At 36.4% G+C, this 23324-nt stretch overlaps 1 protein-coding gene across 4 annotated transcripts in view; it reads right to left on the bottom strand.

Annotated features, from left to right (window-relative positions):
* ADGB (androglobin) overlaps positions 1 to 23324 on the bottom strand; it is a 198147-nt gene that overhangs the window by 100380 nt on the left and 74443 nt on the right. For all 4 annotated transcript variants that reach the window (XR_003036243.2, XM_024996676.2, XM_059889738.1 and 1 more), the window contains 5 exon segments: positions 20395 to 20624; positions 15638 to 15778; positions 12458 to 12552; positions 5147 to 5321; positions 2003 to 2093 (listed from right to left, as the gene is read on the bottom strand). Coding sequence is in view for 3 of the 4 variants with exons in the window: in XM_024996676.2 (XP_024852444.1) it covers positions 2003 to 2093; positions 5147 to 5321; positions 12458 to 12552; positions 15638 to 15778; positions 20395 to 20624 (732 nt within the window). In the remaining variant the exon portion in view is untranslated.

Below are 23324 nucleotides of genomic sequence, written 5' to 3'. Positions count from 1 at the left end.
ATTCAAACTTTTTAATGATTTAAAAAATTAGAAACAAGTACACACATCATAAATGTAAAACCTGATGAAAACCTACCAAATAAACATGGCCATATCACCATTATTCAGATCAAGAGATATTGTCAGGCCCCACAAATCCTGCCAGGTGTCCTTGCCCATCACAGCCAACACTCCTCCCCATGGGTAACTTCCTGACTATCGAGTTCCAGCACCATATATTGCTTTTTCTTTTTAATATCTGTTTTAGTAAAATAATTAAAAATAAACCATATATATTTTGTATATGGTTTATTTGGTCTAATATTTTTGTATGTGACATTTATCTATGCTGATTTTTGTTGCAGTATTTCTTTCACTTTATATCTATATATTATCATATGTCTTAGGTTTTACTATGATATCCAGCTGCAGTTTTCTCTGCATTTACATTATGTGACTTTTCTTAGAAATTCCTGAATCTTGATTTTTTTTTAACTTTTGGGATAATTTTCCCGTTATATTTTTATTTCATGATTATTCCCCAAACTCTATCCTGTACTTCTAGGACCCATATACAAGTATGTTGATCTTTATCAACTTGTCTTATAAGTCTTTTACTGTACTTTCCCTCATTTTTTTCTTTTTGGTTTTAGTCTCTGAACATCAGTCTGAATATTGTCTTTTGACATGTTTTTCATTTTTCTGACTTGTCTTTTTTTTTGTTTGACTTAATCTGTGATTAAACACATCCATTGAATTCTAAATATCAGTTATTTTGTCTTCCTTGGTTCTAGAATCCCATTTTTTAAACCATTTTACATACTATTGAATATTATTTATTTTTATTTTTTACAACTTTATTGAGGGATTATTGAAGTATGGTTAACTGCACAAAGAATAAAATTGATAATCCTTGATATATGTACATACCCATGTGTTAGTTATCAATTGCTTCATAACAAATCACCACACTTTTAATGGTAAAATCATATCACCCACTGCTCCTTTTCATTTCTGCTATCTGTAGACTTCATTTTCACCATGATGAACTTCCCAGGTGGCACTAGTGATAAAGGATTTGCTTGCCAATTCAGAAGATGCATGAGATGCAGATTCAATCCCTGGATGGAGAAGAGCCCCTGGAGTAGGAAATGGCAACATGCTCCAGCCCGTGTTCTTGCCTGGAAAATTTCATGGACAGAGGAGCCTGGCAGGCTACAGTCCACAGGTTCACAAAGAGTCAGACACAACTGAGTGACTGAGCACATAAACATGAACTCATTAAAAACATTAGACCCGGGATCACAGGTTTTATTTCTATCCCTACTGTCACATTGAAATATTAGTAAATTTGGGTTCTTCCTTCCCTTCTTTCTTTTTCTTCTTCATTGTCTTTGCTGTTATATTTAGTTGCTCTTTTTGTTTGTTTCCTTCTAAGAGTGACAGGCTTCATCTCCCAGGTATTTATGACAGTCTTGTGATCTTGTGATTTAATTTACCAGGTAACAAAGAGCTGACTCATTTGAAAAGACCCTGATGCTGGGAAAGACTGAGGGCGGGAGAAGAAGGGGATGACAGAGGATGAGGTGGTTGGATGGCATCACCGACTCGATGGACATGGGTTTGGGTGGACTCCAGGAGTTGGTGATGGACAGGGAGGCCTGGCGTGCTGTGGTTCATGGGGTCGCAAAGAGTCGGACATGACTGAGCGACTGAACTGAACTGAGTCAAAAACATTTCCCAATGCTAACGTTTAAAGTAAAACAAAATACTGTGTTGTTCTCAAACAGAAGCCAAAGCTGTAAAACCTGATATATTTAGGCCTGATTTTAACCAATTCAAAATTTATCTTAAATGTTTATTACTGTGAAATAGGACCTAAATTTTTGTTTTCCTATAATCACTGCATTTACACAAACTTTAATACATTTGCCACCAAACCACACAATTTTAACTGCACAAATCACAAAACACTTTATCTGTTAACAAGAGGTATTCATGGGAAAGACTGTTAAATACTTACGTTTCTGTTGGAATTGTAAATGGAGTCATTCTATAGTTCAAAAATGGACTTGAAATCTCAAGAAATTGGTCAGGCTTCTTTATTACTATTTCTAAAAAAAGAAAAGTAGTGTTCTACACTTATTAAAAGAAATATTCCAAGATTATATGTAGAATTTACCATCTAATGCAATACTGATTAGATTAGCCATTTACTCAGCAAATTTCAATAGACTTAAATAGAAATGTATGTGATACATAAAGTTTCATACTAAAAAGGCGTTATAGATCCTGCCAATTTGAGATTTCTTTAGTCTTCCTCCAGTTGCTTTCCAGATTTACAACATGAAACAATGAAATCTCAAGGGAGAAAGTCGGCCATGTCTTCCAGAGTTATTACTGTACTTGGCATTTGCTGCTATTTCAAGTACAAGAAAGACTTTCTATAAAAGTCTTTTACTAAAAAACGTGTTCTTTTAGTTAACCTCTAACAACACAATTGCTCAAGACTTAAAAAAAAAAAGTGGGCTAAATACATGAAGTTAGTAGTAGAAGAACAGAAAATGTAACAAGTAAAGGTCAGAAGTAGAAAAGAAAGCAATAGGTCAAGAAAATAGTTATGGGTATTTCTAAAGGTGTTTGAAGTAACTTCTCAACGGATAAGGCACACAGCCCATGCACTAATACGGTGAACACTGAATTAAACATTAGGCATGATTATCTTAACAAAAGCACCTATAGCAGTGGAAAAGATGCCCACAGGATGAAGAGAAGTGAGAATATGACACAGTGCATTTGACTTTTCTGTGCTTGTTCTGTGATCATCTCTAAATTGATCTCTTTCTCTGTTTCCTGTTAATTTTCACTTGAAATTCTAAACCCAGTGGACAGAAGAAAGACAGCAATGTGGTAAGCCTCAAAGTGGAAGACCTCAGTTCTGGAATCCCATCAAGCCTGAGGTTTTCTTCCACAGCTTACAACAGAGACACAGAGTTATACAACAGTCAGTAGCAAAATCAGAATAGCTGTATATTCAATATTTTTCCTTTCCTTCATCTATTTCTGATGTTCTGAAAGAACTGTTTTAAGTGTGGCTCTATGCATTTAGGGTTTCCCAGGTGGCTCAGTGGTAAAGAATCCGCCTGCCATTGGAGGAGATGCAGGAGACAGTTTTGACCCCCGAGTAAAGAAAATCCCCTGGAGGAGGAATTGGCAACTCACTCCAGTATTCTTGCCGGGAAACTCCCGTGGACAGAGGAGCCTGGCGGGCTACAGTCCATGGGGTCACAAAGAGTAAGGCACAGCTGAGCACAACAACCTTTGCATTTAATTAAAATATAGCTTTTAATTAAATTAAAATATACCAAGATTTTTCTCTCAAGCATCATGTGAATTCTGATCTTTGGAAAAATGAAAGTGGACAGGAAGGAAAGAGGGAGGGAGGAAAGTTGGAAAGTTCCTGGAATCAAAATCAACAGTTGGCACTGGAGTGGCATCAACAGCCTGTTGCAGAAACTCAAGGAATGTAAGGAAATAACTGAAATAATGAAGCAGGTGGGAGAGAGGCAGACAAGGCTAGTAAAAAAAATTAAAATAAAAATAAACTGACCGTTTCTCCTTTACATCTAAGCCAGATATTTCTTTAATCTTTATTCTTTTCTGGCAAGGATAAAACATGTTGTGCTAGAAAATTTTTGCCACCAGCTGTACTGGTTGTATCAACGTAGGCAGAAAGCAAATGTGAAGAAAATTACATGGTTAACAGTTGTTATTTATATCTTAAAAACATGTAAGTTATGGTTGGAAGTAGGAGGCAAGGAACAGGTAAATACTCCAATCTCTGTGGCTGTTGTAGTTTTAGGATCCTGAGTACCACTGAGACTTATGCATTACTGTGTGGCTGAGATACAGTTCTTCTGTCCCATGCACTGAAGGATCAGCAGTACTTGAATTGGTAGCAGGAACACAGCAAGCACCATCATTAAAAGTACAAGCCGTGGTTCATGGGACCAACCATTTAAAGCTTATTTACATGCTTTTTAGGGATGCCTTTAGTAAATTGGCACTAGGTATGTTCACTGTGGTTTTGACTTCATTGTTCATTCACGGACAGGCCTAATGCAGTAACCTCTAGAATGTGATGACCTGTTACTGGATGAGTACAATTAGAAGATAATGAGGTACTGGAAAATAAAAAGGAAGAAAATGAGAAAGCAAGGAAATGAACACACAAAAAAGATAATTTAAGCTTTTGGAATAGGAAATATATATATATATATACACACACACACACACACACATATAAACCACAGCACTACAATTCTTTATCATCTTTCATTAAAAGCTGCAAGTGTAAATTAGCTACAGAAAGGCCATATGTTTACTTTGAATCAACATAAACAAACTGAGCTATTCTGTTAGGCCATAATTTTTTAATTTTTAGTTTTTGTTTTCTAATCCCCTCTGCTCATGATTTTTCATTTATGGTCTTGCTCATTTCTTCTCTTGCCATGTTGGTCTCTCTTCCATTCAAACATGGTGCTCACAGAAGGAGTGTAAATGAAGACATAGAGAAATGATTAAAGGAATAAAAAATTAGACTTGGGTTATAAGTAATTCAGAAATAAAAGACAAAAATAAGAACCAGGTGGGAACAGACTCTTTAGCATATTCTTAGCCTGTGTGAACCTGTGTATTTCCAAGCACAATTGCTGTTCATTGGCTACACGAAAATATCGACAGGAGGCAGCCCAAGCAGAAGTCCTACTCCTATAGCAGTTTCAAATAGAATTCAGTCAATTCAAAGATGATGTCCTACTGGGCGCCACAGAATGATCCCCATATTTGAAACTCAGACCAGTGGGTTAACATATATGCTATTTAACTTTCTGCATTATTTGTTCCAAACCACTTTTCTATCACAGTTATAATCATAGTGCCATCATCCAAAGAATGGCCTTTATTTATCTGGTCAGTTTAGATGTGAAAACCAAACTAATCAGAGTCTGAGATGTGCAGAAGTCATCCTTTCAGACATAAAATTAGATGAAGGCTATAAGTGTAATGTTGGATTTCTTTTTTGATATATCTCTCACATTACAAATAGAACTATTAGAACTTCATAGAGGGAAATGTTGATTAGATTTTTGGACAATATGAACCATACCTTGAGCTTCATCTGTTATAACAGGTTCTTTTTTTTGACGAAAGAGTTTCCAAGGAGGTACAGGAGGTGGTTTTGGTGGTGCTATAAGGGGGCAGGATCTAGTTCTTGTCACCAGCACAGGATGGCTACAGATATGGGAAAGCCCATATTCTCTAAGCTTCTCAGCAGAATCAGCCTAAAAAGTGGAAGGCAGGGTTAAAAGGATTTTTTGTATCTGCTTTATGCATTTAAGATAACACTTTTCATCATTATAGAAATATTATCACCACTATTCTAGAGAGATATAGTGGTAATATTTCTGCATCCTTTAGCGTAAGCACCAGGGCTTCCCTGGTAGCTCAGATGGTAGAGAATCTGCCTGCAATGCAGGAGATCCAGCTTTGATCCCTGGGTCAGGAAGGTGCCCTGGAGAAGGAAATGGCAATCCACTCCAGAATTCTTGCCTGGAGAATCCCATGGACAGAGGAGCCTGGCGGGCTACAGTCCATGGGGTTGCAAAGAGTCAGACACAACCAAGTTACTAACACGCACACATAGTGTAAGCACTATTACTGTCTGTATTTTTTTCAATCTTTTAGGGTTTCTGGGGCTCCCTTTTTTTATTTACAAAATGAGGGACTAGAACTCGAAGTCACTTTTCAGTTCTAAGATTTTAAGATTCTATGACATTGCAGAAATCTCAGAATATCAGTTTTGGTCCAAAATTAATCAACTATTACTTTTGTTGGACTTCCCTGGAGTCTCAGATGGTAAAGAATCTGCCTGCAATGTAGGAGATCCAGGTTCGATCCCTGGGTTGGGAAGATACCCTGGAGAAGGGAATGGCTACCCATTCCAGTATTCTTACCTGGAAAATTCTATATACAGTGGAGCCTGGTGGGCTATAGTCCATATAGGGTCATAAAGAGTTGGACACAACTGAGCGACTAACACTTTCTTCAAAGGTTAAAGATTTGATACAAGTACTTAACATATAAAGTCTTTGTCAGTTTTTTTTTTTTTTTTTTTGTACCAGCAATTGCTTGATAGTTTTCAAAAAACCCCACTGCCCTTACTGTGTTGGGTCCGTGAGGGTAACCAGTTGCCTTGTCTACAGTTTATGTCCTCAGGCTTCCCTACACAAAATCCCCATGATCACTCCTGACAAAGGAGGCATTCACAGAAGGGCAGATGGTCCAGGCAAATCCAAATCAAGTCATTGGAAGAAATTCAAGTCATTGTAGAAATTCAGCTACTGACTGATGGCTGAAAGATGCGTAAGAAATCCAAAGGTATGTGAAGGTTGAAGTAACATACCCTGTAGTCAAATTCTGATATGCACGGTCTAAACCCTGACACATTTAAAGTAAAATAAAACATTAACTACATTAAAGTCAGTTTTGCCAATAACTGATTTTCTTCCTAGTGGTTTTATATCATTGATTTCTATGCAAATAGCAATGTTTGAAAATGAAAATTTACAAAGCAGTCATTTGAATTAGGGTCAGAAGCTCATCTACTAGCCTATTGGAAATTACTGCCTCAGCTAGAACATGTATTATTAAGTTCAGTAGAGTTATTTAAAAGCTTTATAAATATATGGAATAAAGAGAAAAGTTGCTTCAATGTTCTAAATTTTTTTTTTAAAAAAGCACTAATTTAAGGAGAGGAAATTGTCATGCCCTTTTTATCCCATCTATATGGTGGCAATTCATTGAAGAAATTCAGAAACCTCTGAAATTATGCTTTAATAATTCAAGGTCATCTCTTTGTGACCCTTTGGACTGTAGCCTGTGGGCTCCTCTGTCTGCTGAATTTCCCAGGCAAGAATACTGGAGTGGGTTGCCATTTTTCCCCTCCAGGGGATCTTCCTGATCCAGGGATTGAACTGGCATCTCTTGTATCTCCTGCATTGCAGGCAGATTCTTTACCCACTGAGCCACTGGGGAAGCCCTAAGTAGTATTTATAAGTTGAATAATTTCTGGATAGTTCATACATTTGCTCTACATATCTCAGTTCCTTCTTATAATTGCAACCAAAATTGTAATCCACTTGCTTTCTCTTTTGAACAGTGGGATACCAGAAAACAAAACTATTCAAGGCATTCAGAAGATGTAAGATATAGTATTAAATAATTATGTATGGTATTTCATCTATTATATTATTTAAATAATTCACAAAAGTATTAGCTTGATGTAAAGCATGTAAGCCAGTTTCTCATACTTCACTTTATTTCCAACATACTACACAATACTTCTGAATAAGGTAAAGTAATGCTTAATAATTGTTATAGTTTGATATTGAGAAACTTTGTTCAAGGGTTCCAGATTTCCTTATATTAGAATTAGGGACTGAGAGTAACTTAAAATAGTGAAACATTCTAGTAAAATACTTAATAGGCCTCTTCAGGAAATATTTTTGAATAATTCATGTTTTTGTTGTTGTTTAAACACTAAGTTGTATCTGGCTTTTTGCAAACCCATGTACTGTAATCTGCCAGGTTCCTCTGTCCATGGGATTTCCAAGGCAAGAGTACTGGAATGGGTTGCCATTTCCTTTTCCAGGGGATCTTCCTGACCCAAGGATTAAACCCACGTCTCCTGCACTGGCAGGCAGATTCTTTACCACTGAGTCCCCAGGGAAGCCCAAATGTAAGACAAACCAGAAGTTTCCTTGCCCATAACACCCTTTCACTCCCTTACTCAGCCCACCTCAGATATTCTAAAAGTAAGGTTTGAGAAGGTAGAGGAGGCTTTTTTAGAACTCCCAGTTAACCCATTTAAATAAAAAGAAAATAATAAATAAACAAATAAACTAAAATTTAGAAGACCCAGAAGTAATAAGATGGGGGAATAAGGTAGGGTAATTTGTGACACTGTTTCTTTCCAAGTTTTGCTTTGTTTTCTTGCATTCTTTACCAATTCCTCACATAAAGATAAAGTTTTATTTTACAAGTTGGTCTTGTCTTTGGGACTAGAAGTTTTTGCTATGTACTCCATTTAATAAAATTCCATTAGAAAGAATTTTCTTCTGTAGATTTATCTTCAAAACATGATATCATCTTTATATTCTGATTTCTACCAAGAGACCCTGCTTATCCTAATAGCTAATGTAAAAGAATCAACAGGAGACTATAATGTTGGAGGCAGTTCATTACAGCTTGGAAGCTCATCTCATTACTATTACAGACACTGGGCCAATTCCTGAACCACTGGTCCCTGTAAGACATTTCAACCCCCACAGGGAGGATTTATAATGCTCTACATGTCCAGGCTCCCTCCCACACCTCAGACTGCCTCTAAAACTTCTCCTTTTGCAATCTGTTCAAGCTCTAGTAGTCCCTTGAACCCAGTGGGTTATCCTTCACCTCCAAACTTTCCAACATAAGCTTCCTTCTGCTTCATGCATATGCTTTTTCCTACTTTCCAGGCTAACTTTAACGCCACAGCTGAAACAATTTTTTTTTCCTTTGGGAAGACTTCCCTCAGTTCAGTTCAGTTGCTTAGTTGTGTCTGACTCTGTGACTCCACGGACTGCAGCACACCAGGATTTCCTGTCTATCACCAACTTCGGGAGCTTGCTCAAACCCATGTCCATAGAGTCTGTGATGTCATCCAACCATCTTATCCTCTGTTGACCCTTCTCCTCCTGCCTTCAATCTTTCCCAGCATCAGGGTCTTTTCCAATGAGTCAGTTCTTTGCATCAGGTGGCCAAAATATTGGAGTTTCAGCTTCAGCATCAATCCTTCCAATGAATATTCAGGGTTGTTTTCCTTTAGGATTGATTGGTTTGATCTCCTTGCAGTCTTCTCCAACACCACAGTTCAAAAGCATCAATTATTTGGTGCTCAGCTTTCTTTATGATCCAACTCTCACATCCATACATGACTACTGGAAAAATGATACCTTTGACTAGATGAACCTTTGTCAACAAAGTAATGTCTCTGCTTTTTAATATGCTGCCTAGGTTTGTCATAGTTTTTCTTCCCAGGAGCAAGTGTTTTATAATTTCATGGCTGCAGTCACCATCTGCAGTGATTTCCCTAGTCACCCACTAGACAGAAAGATGTGTCTCTGCTATGTATTCCATATACATTTTTTTTCACTCCTTCATTAATTCATTTATTGAGTTACTCATTCAATGCACTTTATTTAAATGCTACATCTACCATATTCCAAGCAACTTCTATTATGCCAATATTCTAACTTTATTACTGTTTGCTTGTCTGCTTTTCTCATCAACTCCAAACTTTGTGGGGAGAGTCCTTATTAATCACGCTCAACATGGTGTCTTCCTCAGATTCCAGCTAGTTGTTTAGCAAAGAATAATTAATTAACATCTGTTAAATTAATGAATAAACATGCGCTTTTGGGGGGTCTTTTAAATTAAAAAATTTTGTTTACCGGTTTTTCAGTCGGAAAGACAAAAGTTCAAGTGAATTTTTCTGTGCCTTCTTTTTTGTGTAATTATGATGTAAATCTTATCTTTTTGGTTTTCAATTTTAAAAAGTATTTAAGTACTTCCCATGGAACACTCCACAAAGCATGGCTCATGGTCTTTTGTAGTCCACAGTATTAGACGGTTTAATTTCTCTGGAATAGCTAAGGCAATGGCCAGTGTCAGGTAGTAAGATTAAGAAAAATAAAAATCAGGGCTGATGCAGCCATCCTAAAAAGAGACTTAAGTTGAGGGGGGGCCCTGAGAAGCACACTTGGATTTAACCATGACTAAACTTGAATAACTTTTAATTAAAAACAGAGGAACTGCCCTTTTCTCTACATTCATAATAGCACATTATGTCCTGTTGTTTTGACAATGTTACCCTTCTTACATTGCAGACTTTTGCAGTAAGGAATGTTTCCTATCTAAAAAAGAAAAGGAAAAGGTGGAGGCAGGAAGAAGGAAAGAAACGGAAGAAGAAACGATAACATTTATGCTCCTTGGTCAAATCATCCAGAAGACAAATATAAGTGCAATAATCATACAATTGGTGTATTTACATTTCAACCAAATTTCCATTCAATTTTTTAACAGTAAGCTGTTTCTAATTAATCGAATTATTATATTACTGTCTTCTTATACTTTAATGTAATGATTTCAAACACATGGAATTCTAGCAATAAAGTGCTGGATGTCTAAAAGTCCCCCTAGAAGGTTAGGGATCAATACAAATGCAATAAGATGTTTGTCTAAATAGATTGAAGAGTAATCTGGTGAGCTTTACCCTTTAAAAGGGAAGGAGAAAAAAAAATGATTTTTTATGTCCAAAACCCAAAAATAACATAAAAATTGTGGCAAATCTACACATCTCATGTAACTGTTAAATATTATGTTGTCAAATGTTTAACATCACAGGAAAATGTTAGTGATACAGTGTCAAGTGAAAAAGCTAATTTCCAAACAGAAAGTAAAATAGAATTTCCCTGAGTAAAAAATGTATACACATATACATGTAGAAAATATGCAGAGAAGAAAAAAAAAGCAAAGTACATATGCCAAAGTGTTAACAGTGCCTATGACTAGGCATTTATGTTACAAATATTCAAATTTTATTCCCTTTGTCCATATTTTCTAAATTTTCTATAAGTTGTTAACTTTCTAAGAAAAAAGTGATTAACATTTTTGTGTGTATTACTTTAAGGCATTCATAGCAGTGGTTTACTAGATATGAATTCGTTTAATTTGTCTTAGGTTAAGAAAATACGTATGACCTGTTTATAGAGAGGTGATGTATTATGTATTAGAGGTGATGTATTAGAAATGATTTACACAGTTCTCACTGAAATACATAATTTGATGCCTTTGTTTACAATTAAAAGAATTGATAAACTATATGAAACTACATCTTTTTTTTTTTTTTTTCACGTTAAACTATTGCAATCATCTGGGCTTCCCTGGTAGCTCAGCTGGTAAAGAATCTGCCTGCAGTGTGGGAGACCTGGGTTGAATCCCTGGGTTGGGAAGATCCCCTGGAAAAGGCCATGGCAACCCACTCCAGTATTCTTGCCTGGAAAAGCCCCATGGACAGAGAAGCCTGGTGGGCTACAGTTCATGGGGTTGGTCTCAGAGTGGGACACAATTGAGGGATTAAGCACAGAACAGCATTAAGAAAACTTTGCCTGTACTGAGTCCCTGTACCGAAGTGTTTAATTACAGAGACAAGACTGAAATTCAAGAACAGAATTTTCATTGAATTCTGGTATATTTTCTACTTTTGTTGTTGCAAAAGGGTGTTGACAAGCTTTGGAAAATTCCTAAAGAGATGGGAGTATCAGACCACCTTACCTGTCTCCAGAGAAATCTGTATGCAGGTCAACAAGCAACAGTTAGAACTGGACGTGGAACATTAGACTGGTTCAAGATTGGGAAAGGAGTAGAGAAGGCTGTCTACTGTCACCTGGCTTATTTAACTTATATGAGAGTACATCATGCAAAATTCCAGGCTGGATGATCACAAACTGAAATCAAGATTGCTGGGAGAAATTTCAACAACCTCATATATGCAGATGATAGTATTCTAATGGCAGAAAGTGAAGAGGGGCTTCTTGATGAGGGTGCAAGAGGAGAGTGAAAAATCTGACTTGAATCTCAACATTTGAAACTAAAGATCATGGCATCTGGTCTCATCACTTCATGACAAATAGAATGGAAAAAAGTGGGAACAGGGACAGATTTTCCTTTTTTGGGCACCAAAATCACTGCAGACTGTGACTGTGGCCATGAAATTAAAAGACGCTTGCTCCGCGGAAAGAAAGCTATGACAAATCTGGACAGTGTATTAAAAAGCAGAGACATCACTTTGCTGACAAAGATGCATTATAGTCAAAACTACGGTTTTTCCTGTAATCATGTATGAACGTGAGAGGTGGACCATAAGGAAGGCTGAGTGCTGAAGAATTGATGCTTTTGGATTGTGGAGCTGGAGAAGACTCTCAAGAGTCCCTTGGACAGCAAGGAGACCAAACTAGTCAGTCTTTAAGGAAATAAACCCTGAAAATTCATTGGAAGGACTGATGCTGAAGCTGAAGCTCTAATACTTTGGCCACCTGATGTGAAGAGTCAACTAATTGCAAAAACCCTGATGCTGGGAAACACTGAAGGCAAAAGAAGGGGATAGCAGAGGATGAGATGGTTGAATGGCATTTCAGACTCAGTGTACATGAATTGAGCAAACTCTAGGAGATAGTGGAGGACTGGCTTGCTGCATTCCACGGGGTTGCAAAGAGTCAGACATGACTTGGTGATGAAAAAACACTTTACTATAACAAATGACCACAGACACACACAAACACCATAAATTATACCAAGTTTCTTGGCCTTGAGTGCTTACCATCTTCTCTAATAAAAATATCTTCTTTTCAAACAAATAGAGAGGTGTGAAGGTTGCATATACTGCCATCTGAGGGGACTGTATTGCTGAAGAACCTGTAAATCCAAACATATATTGTGTCATGGAAATTCTAGCCAAAATGGGTCTGGCAGGTCATGGTAGACCATTCAAATTTCTTAATGAACTTATCTTTGCGATGAAAAATAGGTAAACGACTTTACATGCATTTAAAAAATGTTAACTCTCAAATGTACATCTATTGTACAGAATATCTCATTAGTTTTACTTTCATATAATTCATTAAGAAATCATTTTACTTCAATGTAAAAAAGTTATTACATTAACTCACTCTAGCTATTAGCCTATGTAACTTAACTTTCATAGAATCTTTAATTTGAATTTAAAGAAGTCTGGGAGTTTCTATGTCATTTCAAAGAGAAAGAAAACACAAATTAATCCTCTCATGAGAAAGGGAAACTAAGAAGGTAATAAATTTGAAATGTATAATGCTTGTAGATTTGCTTCTGAGAATCAATATTTATTCCCTAATATCCCTGAAATTACTACATTTGATTCATGGTGTTTTTGTCCTTTAAAGATTCTGGTCAAAACAACAGAATTTATTTTCTTCTTGTTTTTATTTTTAATTGAAAAGTTTTGTTTTATTCCTTTAAAGTTCAAGCAGTTATATATAACTGCACTAGATAATGTTTATTGAAGAATAATATCTTTATGATTTGGGAGAATGGCATTGAAATATGTATAATATCATGTATGAAACGAGTCGCCAGTCCAGGTTCGATGCACGATACTGGATGCTTGGGGCTGGTGCACTGGGACGACCCAGAGGGATGGTACGGGGAGGGAGGAGGGTTCAGGATGGGGAACACATGTATACCTGTGGTGGATTCATTTTGATATATGGCAGAACCAATACAATATTGTAAAGTTTAAAAATAAAATTAAATTTAAAAAAATAGCTCTTGTAACGATTGAAAATTTTCCTAGATGTTTGTAATGGATACTTGCTTTCTCGTGTTTGTTAATTCTGTAATACTAAGTCCAGGCAACTTAAAATTTTTTTTGGAATGAGTTTTCACACTAAGTTGATTTTTACTGCAATTTGTTCTTGGCAAAACATTAGTGAAATCCCCATATAGCATTAGAATTAGACAGAATTACAGTTTTGTGATTTTGTGTAAATATACTGAATATAAGTTCTATTGAAGAAAAATAAGTTAAGATTTTAGTTGACAGAAGAGCACATACTTAAAAGGCTGTAAGCAGGCAAAATGACAAAATACATATTCTTTGAATTTAGGTTAGTTATATTTTACTCATAAGTATATATTTTAATCAGAAAAAATAGAGCAAAGCAAATAAATTTAGTAAATTGAATTTTATCATTGTTATAGAATATTTAATAACCAATTTTAAATAATGAAAGCCTTCTAAAAGACGCTAGTGGACAGGCAAGATCAGACAGCATTTGTCTTAGACTCATGGCTAAACTAGTAAATAAATAAAGTGAAAGTGTGGGAAAAAAAAAAAGAATAATATCTTTAAAGCCACATTATGTAAATTAGATGTGAGCCCTGGCTCACTCCAGAATGGATAAAGATGTGAAATATGCCAAACTTATAAAAATACGTTTTCACACTTAAAAAGAAACTTTGTATATGTACGGGAGCAAAATTTGTCACCCCAAAATGTATCTCCTTGGCATGAGGATTATTTTAGCCTGATGCTTTTTAAGAACAGAGAACCCCGGAATTCTTTCTTTTTACCACCTCTCATAACTATATAAAAGAATTTGAATAAAAGGCCTGGTTCAGGCATAGCACTGTCACCAGAGAGACTATAAAGAATGTGGGCCAGGTGTGTTTGGGGGGCACTCAGCATAGCCTGGAGACCGGAGTCCTCTCTGTATTCCACTGTCTCTGCCTGGCAGAGCAAACATTTGTTTTGTATACATTTGTTTTCCCATCTCCAGTGAATTGTTTTCCTCCCATTTGAAGTCACAACCCCTACCCCCTTTCTCCTTCTCTCACATGGTAGATAAGCCTCAATTACCTAACCTGTCTTTGGGTCTTTTTTTTCTTATAAGGTCCCATACGTAGTAATACATAATGATTATTATTTTTTTCTTCTGTGAATATGCCTCATGTCAATTTGATTCTTAGACCAGCTAGAAGAACCTGGAGAGACTAGAGAGAAATTTTTTCCTTCTCCAATACATATTTTTCATGGAGCAGAGATCTAAACCCAGGCAATTTTATTCCGCAGTCCAAACTTTGAACTATATTCTGTTTCTTGAGGTTGACCTTAACTATGAGTTTGGTAGAAAAAAAGGCATTACTACCTTAATTTTTACAAAGAAACTCAGAAAAAAGTTTTGCAATCTCACAACTACAAATAATTATCAGTAAATTGGGGGATGTTATGTCATCAACTATCAAAAAGATTGCTTAAGGTATCAATATAAGAAAAAAAAAATGTTTACTAGGAAATTAAAAATACAAAAAAAATGACTAGTGTTTGTATTTTCTTTACCAAACCACCAAATATCTTTCTGCAAAAATGCAAAGCCATAGCTATGAAGCTGTTCTCACAAAGAAAAACAGCAATGTATTCAGAAAGAAGACAAATGAAAAAAAAATGATAAAGCATAATACTGGGCATAAATGGACATATTTTCATGTAAAGAGGAGTGAACTGAGAATTATACATTCTGGAAGCACCAAGATATATGACTCAATGTTAGGACTATAAAGTTTTTTAGAAAATATTTTATATATACATATATATATAGAATCTATATAAAGGAGGACATATACTAATATGTATCAATATCTAATCAAATATTTATGTAAATATACTTATATATTTTATAATGTAAAATATGTTATATATACTATAATAATATATATTAGTATATATCTTCATTCACGTAAACACTTTTGTGACTTGTACCATAAGTACTTTGATAATCTTGGCTTCTGTCTCATGTAGGATCTTGCTTCATTATGCACAACCATCTGAGAGCTTAACAATTATGGGCAACTCTGAAAAGCTTATTTAGATATATCTGAACAGGAAATACATTTCTGTGCTCCAATTATCTCCAGCATTTTAGGAAATGTGTACAATAATTATTATTCTAGGAGACTGAGAGCTTACAATCTGACAGAGACTGTAGAGAATATTGTACATCTGATGAGGGTCTTGATCCATGTATTGACCATTTGAATTTTTCCTTTTCTCTTTCCTTCTCTCCATCTTTGCTCCTCTTCTTTCCAAGGTCTTTTGCATCAGCTTTATCTAACATGTTAAAAAAAATACAATAAATCCTTTAACTACAAAATCTCAATATATATTGCTTATTCAATTAGTGTTGAAAAAGAAAGCTAAAACAATAGTATTATTTAAGTGTAAAAAAAAATAGCCACAAACTTCCCCAAACACTACTCACCTCGAATTAGTAACATCAAAACAAAACAAAACAAAAAGTTTTAAAAATCGACATATATTGAGAAAGATATGGCATTAATGACAACAAATAATTTTATGCTAAATGTAATCAAGTGCATATAATTTATCTGTATAAAATCATGGTGTCAGGCTAGTCTCATTTTAAAAAGAAAAAAATGTATTTAAAGTTGAGTCCTAAATGTGAAGCCCTCTTAGATTCTCTTTATTTGGGGTCTGCATTTCAAGAAACTCAGCTTTCTGCCTCTAGAATATCTTCTGGTGGAGACTGGCCACCAACCAACATCCACACCAACATCTTATTATCAACAAGATGTGCATAGTAAACCCAGTACCCAGAACCATCTACCACTTGAATTTCCATCCTTACTTATATTTCTGTGAAACATGTTCTCCTTCACCTTAAAAAATTCCCTGAGATTTTTTATTTCCTAATAAATCCCTTCCAATTCTAAAACAGAAATTTATAATTTCTACCATTCATTCTTTTGTCATTTGCTAAATTTGTAATCAGTATTGATCAGGTTGTTTTTTTTAAAAATTGCATACATAAAAAAAACTATAATATTAACACCATGTGCTGTTTCTTAGCCTCTAAAATAAAACTATCCTGGCTCTTAGCTTTATAGTAGATTTAACATCTATGTTAGATACAAAGGCAAAGATAACTATAAGTGTAGGATGAAATATTTAATTTGGAAACAAGTATAAAATAATCAGAATTTTATTTTGTGGTTTTGACTTCAAACTAGTTACAGGTAATAATATATGACTTCATGTATGATTTTAAAAATAGGCTTCCCTGGTGGCTCTGACAGTAAAGAATCTGCCTGCAATACAATATGCCTGGGTTTAATCCCTGAGTAAGGAAGAGCCCCTGGAGAAGGGAATGGCAACCCATTCCAGAATTATTGCCTGGGAAATCCCATGGACAGAGGAGCCTGGTGAGCTATGGTCCACGAGGTTGCAAAGAGTCAGAGACAACTGAGAGACTAAAACTTTCACTTTCACTAAATGCCTATTCAAAACCCATAACTTAAAATAATATATAATAAAATCTGTAAATAGGAAAAACACACTATTTCACATAGAAATTTGGAAAAATATGCAAAAATGTTTACCATAATGTGTTTTCGCCAATACATGAATAAATTTATTGTTCGTCTGTCGTTTCATTTCACTCATCTGGCCAACCCTTCTTAGTAAAATTAGCAGCTGAGTCCTACGTCCTACTGGAGATAATCTTCCCCTCATTCTGCAAGCCTCTGCCCTATTTTAAATAATCATGAGAACCTTCCTCTCTGCCTCTACTTCACTCTCAGCTCATAAATGGTCTGCTTATAAAGAGAGAGAATAGAAGTCTTTTTTCAGAAACCCTCAACTTCTGTCCACAAACCCATTCACCCACCGATATCTACATCTATCCCCTCTCATGCTCGGTGCCAAGCTGTTAGGATGGAGGAGACATTGCTGCCCAGGTTGGACCAATCCCTTCACTTTGGCTCTCTGGAAACCTGTGCCATGGCTGTCATCTCAACTACCTCTTCCAAATCGCCACTTAAAAATACTCGACCCTTCTTCATTAGATAAACGTTTAAATATTTTCCATGAATCCCCCATTTTCCTTGATAGCTTCTACTTCTATTCTTCACAGACAAATTTATAACAGGGTTGTTTATACATTATTTTACTTCCCACTTATTTCTTAATCTCTCCAGTGTGTCTTCCACTTCCATCATTTACCAGTGCCCAGTGACCTCTGTATCGTAAAATCTAACAGAGAAATTTGAACTCCCATCATACTTCAACTCTCAACACTATTTGGAACAGACAATTCTCCGATTCTTGAAACATTCTTTTCCTTTGATTTTCAACAGTGACCTGCTCTGCTGATCTTCCTATTTTCCTGGTCATTCTTTAATCTTGTTTGCCAGCTCATTATTTTTGTACCAGCTCTCAGATATTTAGCTTCTTTCAGGCTTAGTCTTAAGGTTCCTAATCTTCTCACTCTACACCATCTCATTGGGAATATCATTCATCATTTAATTTAGCATGCATTTGTCAATGATTCCCAAGGGTATATCAACAGCCTGGAACTCCTGACGTGAAAAGTACACTTGATTTCTTAAAGGCACCTCAAACTCTATATGTTCTAAATCATTTTGTGATCTCTCCTCATAAAGCCATTCCTCTTTTTGGCATTACCCAGCTGCATTAAACATACTACCATCTATCCAGTTCTGCAAGTAAGAATTCTACAAATTATCTTTGCCATATCCTGCTATTTTTTACTTTATAAGTATCTCTCAATAATTTACTGTATCTGCTTCTCCACCATGAAAATCCTATTAACCTACTCCAAGCTACTATCATCTCTAACATGAGCTAATACAACAGTCATCAAATTGTTTTTCCTGTGAGTTCTCACGCCACTGACCTTCCACCTCCACCTGCATTCCAAGTTATTTTTTTTTTTTCAGAGAACCAGAATATCCTTTTCAAAATGTGAAATAGATCATGATTCAACTCTAAACTCTTCATTAGCTGTTAACAGCTCTTTGGTAAAAATCAAATATCTTAGCATGACCTAGAAGTTTTGACATGATCACTCTCCTACCTACTTTTTCAGGTTCTTCTTCAGCCACTTTATTCTTCACATCCTCTCTTCCAGCTGAGAACATCTACCAGGTCTTCCAAGTCACTGTCATTTCTGCTGCTGCCTCATAATATTTATATATGCTCTTTCTTCTACCTAGAATTCTCTTCCTTGCACAGTCCGTCATCTTCCCCCAGATATCCTAATTTTTGTGAACACAGCTCAAAATTCCTTAAGGAATTCTCCCTGGTGCCCCAGACTAGGTCTCCCATATGAACGATTTATAGTTTCCTGTACTTCCCTTCAAGACTCATGTCTTAGTATGTATTTATGATTTTTAAAATTAATGTTAGTCCTTCTCACATTACCTAAGCTCTAAGAGGTGAGATCCATGTCTGATTTTGTTCAAGTTACTGCTAATTCCTGGAACATTTACGGGTATTCTCAGCAAGTAGTACATTGATCTTTGTGACTCCATGGACTGTAGCCCGCCAGGCTCCTCTGTCCATGAAATTCTCCAGGCAAGAATACTGGAGTGGGTTGCCACTGCCTTCTCCAGGGGATCTTTCTGACCCAGGGTTTGAACCCAAGTCTCCACTATTGCACGCAGACCTTTACCGACTGAGCCACCAGGGAAGCCCAGGTACATTGAATGAATGGTTAATTGGATGGATGGATGCTGCTGTTGTTAAGTCTCTAAGGCATGTCAAATTCTTAGCAACCCCATGAACTGCAGCCCGCCAGGCTCCTCTGTCCATGGGATTTCCTAGGCAAGAATACCGGAATGGGTTGCCATTTCCTTCTTCGGGTGATCTTCCCAACCCAGGGATCAAACCTGTGTCTTCTGCAGGGCACGTGGATTCTTTACCACTGAGCTGCCTGGGAAACCCTGATAGATGTAGGGTAGACAGGTGTTAATTTGTGATACACGAGAAAGAGATTCCACATTCAAATTAATTTAGGATACACTGGGTAAAACAACTTTAACCTGGCTATTTTTTCATTTTTGCTTTATGGTATAAACTAATGGACATTAGATTATTTTAAGAGGGATCCATGATGGGGCAGATATCACACATACTTATTTTTTTGCTTATCTTTGAGGAACATTTACAATAGTTATTTCAGGGCAGGATATGATTAGAAATGCTGATGTGCAAGATCTAAATAAGAATAAAACATTGATATCTTATAAAGCATAAATATCTGAAAGACTGTTATAGATGTTATCACAGCTATACAAAATTTTAGTATTTTCTAGTATATTCAACTCTACTTGCAAGCATTATTGTTCACATGTATGGCTGGCTATATGAAATATTTTAGAAAGTATAAAATGACCAGTTATTAAATATATTTCTCACTTTAAGAGAAACACTTCTACACTTTGTAAAATAACCTGAAAAATATAATTTCTGGATTTTAACTTTCACTTTATAATAAACAACCTGCACAGTCTAATCTGTGTCCATTTCACATTTTCTGAAATAGGACCACTTTTCAGGTTTGGTATTTTGGCCCATTCCACTCTACATATGACATATAATAAAGATGTGTTTAATGAAGGGAAACTGAAAACTTAATGTCCTTTTTCTATATTAATACTATATTAATTTAATATCGTTAAAATATATAATTACCTTTGATTACAAGGAGAGCAAAATATAGTGAAATAATTAACATAAACACCATGCAAGCTGTAATATCCAGGAACTAGAGAAACTTGAATGACTGTTTTCACAACACTTAATAAATGACCATGCTTATAAATAGTTGTTAAATTCAGCAATGATTATAAAGCATTTATATACAATATCCATACTGAATAACATTGTGATATAAATTGTCTTACCCTTTAAAGCCCTTTCACTTTTCTCAGGCAGTTTTAGTGTCGTTATTGAATTTTCAAGTTTGAATTCCTTGCCATCTTTCACTTCTTTCCCATCCTTCACTTCTTTTCCTTGTTCTTTTAATTTGGCATCTATGTCAGTTATTTTGCTTTCAGAGCTGGACTCAGCTGACAGCTTAAACTCGGGCAATATTTCTTTCAAAAGCTCCCAAACTTTGTCCGTATATCCTGGGCTTAGGTGAAAAACAAAATTAATTTCCAAATTAAACTTTTTACTCCAGATCAAGAAATTACTGACAGAAAAAACATGAACTTGCGATTTCACAAGACCAATCAATAGTTGCTTCATATTTTAATTAAAAACACCTTTATGTATTCACTCATTCAACAAGCATTGATTAAGTGCCTACTCTGTGCTGGGCTTTGCTAACGCAAAGAAACCAAACACAGAGCTCCAGTTAAGATGGTAATATAGGAGGATTCTAAACTCACTCCTTCCTGGGGACACAGCAAATTTACAGCTACATACAGAACAGTTTTCTTGCGGAGGGGGTGGGGGTGAAAACCAGCTGAAGAATTCCTACATATCTGGGAAATGAGAATGGATAGGAGAGGCTGAGATACAGTCTTGCCATAAAACCCAGCCAGTTCAGTGACCCACAATTTGGACAGAACTCACATTCTGAAGATTTTCCCTGAGGAGGCAAGGGTTAGCACCCTGCATCATCTGGCGTTCCAACTTTTAAGACCTGCAGATCAGAGAGAAGTTCCCCAAACAGTTTTGAAAGCCAGCAGGGTTTGCATCCATGAGGCCCACAAGGTTATAGCAAACTCAGAAAGTGAAAGTTTTAGTCACTCAGTCATGTCTGACTCTTTGTGACCCCATCAACTCTAGCCTGCCAGTCTCCTATGTCCATGGAATTCTCCAGGCAAGAATACTGGAGTGGGTAGCCTATCCCTTCTCCCGTGGATCTTCCCAGCCCAGGCATAAAACTGGGTTCTCCTGAATGCAGGCAGATTCTTTACCAGCTGAGCTACCAGGGAAGCTCATTGGTCTTGAGAAACACATTAAATAAAATGGACTTAGACACATACAGAACATTCCATATGAAAGCAGCAGAATACACATGTTTCTACATGGAGTATTCTCCAGAATAGATCATGTTAAGTCACAAAAAATATTTTAATGAATTCAAGAAGATTGAAATAATAGCACCCACCTTTTCCAACCACATCTTTTCTAGTATGAAACTAGAAATTGATTACAAGAAGAAAACTTGGAAATTCACAGCTATGTGGAGATTAAACAACATGCTACTGACCAACCAACGGGTCAAAGAAGAAATCAACAAAATGCTTTGAGAGAAATAAAATGGAAGTGACAACATAACAAAAATACAACAGATACAACAATAGCAAAACAAATATAATAAGATAATAAAAGTAATTCTAAGAGGTACCTCAAGAAATCAGATCTTAAAAAAACTACATAACTTCACACCTTAAAGATCTAGAAAAGAAGAACAAATGAAGCCTAAAGTTAGTAGAAGGAAGGTAATAACAAATGTGGTGGTGGTAAGTCACTTCAGTCACGTCTGACTCTTTGAGACCCTATATAGACTGTAGCCCACCAAGCTCCTCTATCCATGGGATCCTCCAGGCAAGAGTATTGGAGTGGATTGCCATGCCCTCTTCCAGGGGATCTTCCCGAATAACAAATATCAGAGTGGAAATAAATGATTGAGAGACTAAAAAGACAATAGAAAAAATCAAAGAAACTAAGAGCTGGTTTTTTGAAAGGACAGACAAAACTGAAAAGCCCTTAACTGGACTCACTAACAAAAAACAAATACGATTAGAAATGAAACAGACATATTGTACTTAATACACAAAATACAAAGAACCATTAAAGACTATGAGAAACAAATATACCACAGATTGGACAACCTAAAAGAAATGGGTAAATTCCTAGAAACATACCACTTAAAATACAAAGAAACAGAAAATCTGAACAGACCAGGTTTTAATTTTAACTAATTCAAATTAAAATTTGAATTAATCAATAAAAAGATAATCCAATTAATAAATGGGCAGAGGGGGAGGAGCTAAGATGGCAGAGGAATAGAATGGGGAGACCACTTTATCCCCCACAAATTCATCAAAAGAACATTTAAACGCCAAGTAAATTCCACAAAACAACTTCTGAATGCCGGCAGAGGACATCAGGCACCCAGAAAAGCAACCCATTGTTTTCGAAAGGAGGTAGGAAAAAATATAAAAGACAAAAAAAGAGACAAAAGAGGGAGGGATGGAGCTCTGTCCCAGGAAGGGAGTCTTAAAAAGAGAGAAGTTTCCAAACACCAGGAAACACTCTCACTGCCGAGTCTATGCCGAGCGTTGGAAGCACAGAGGGCAACATAACAGGGAGGAAAAATAAATAAACAATTAAAACCCACAGATTACAAGCCCAACGGTAACTCCCCCAGCGGAGAAGCAGCGCAGATGCCGGCACCCGCCACTAGCTAGTGGGGGCTGGGCAGGGAGGCATGGGCTGTATCACTTAAAGATATGGCCTGAATGCCCCGAGTGCTATCTGAGCGAAATAATTTGGGCTAGCAAACCAGACTGTGGGATATCTACCACGCGAAAAGCCAGCCCTAACCTAAGACACCACCAGGCCCGCGCACGGGACAAAGGACTGAACTGAGATAGCCGGCTGCAGACTGTCCCCCTCCCATGACAGGCAGCCAGAGCCAGAAGGGGGCAATCACAGCCCCAGAGAGACATTATCTACAAAACTGTAAGCAGGCTTCTTTGCTAACTAAGACTTCTCGGGGTTCTGGACCATCAACACCCGCCTGAGAAGGTGTGCTGATTGTACACCCAGAAAACCGAGCAGCGGGGAGGCGATAAGTCACAGCAACTGCGCTTGC

The sequence above is a fragment of the Bos taurus genome, chromosome 9 (genome assembly GCF_002263795.3).
Source record: "Bos taurus isolate L1 Dominette 01449 registration number 42190680 breed Hereford chromosome 9, ARS-UCD2.0, whole genome shotgun sequence".
NCBI lineage: Eukaryota > Metazoa > Chordata > Mammalia > Artiodactyla > Bovidae > Bos > Bos taurus.
This window is presented reverse-complemented; position numbering and strand designations above follow the sequence as displayed.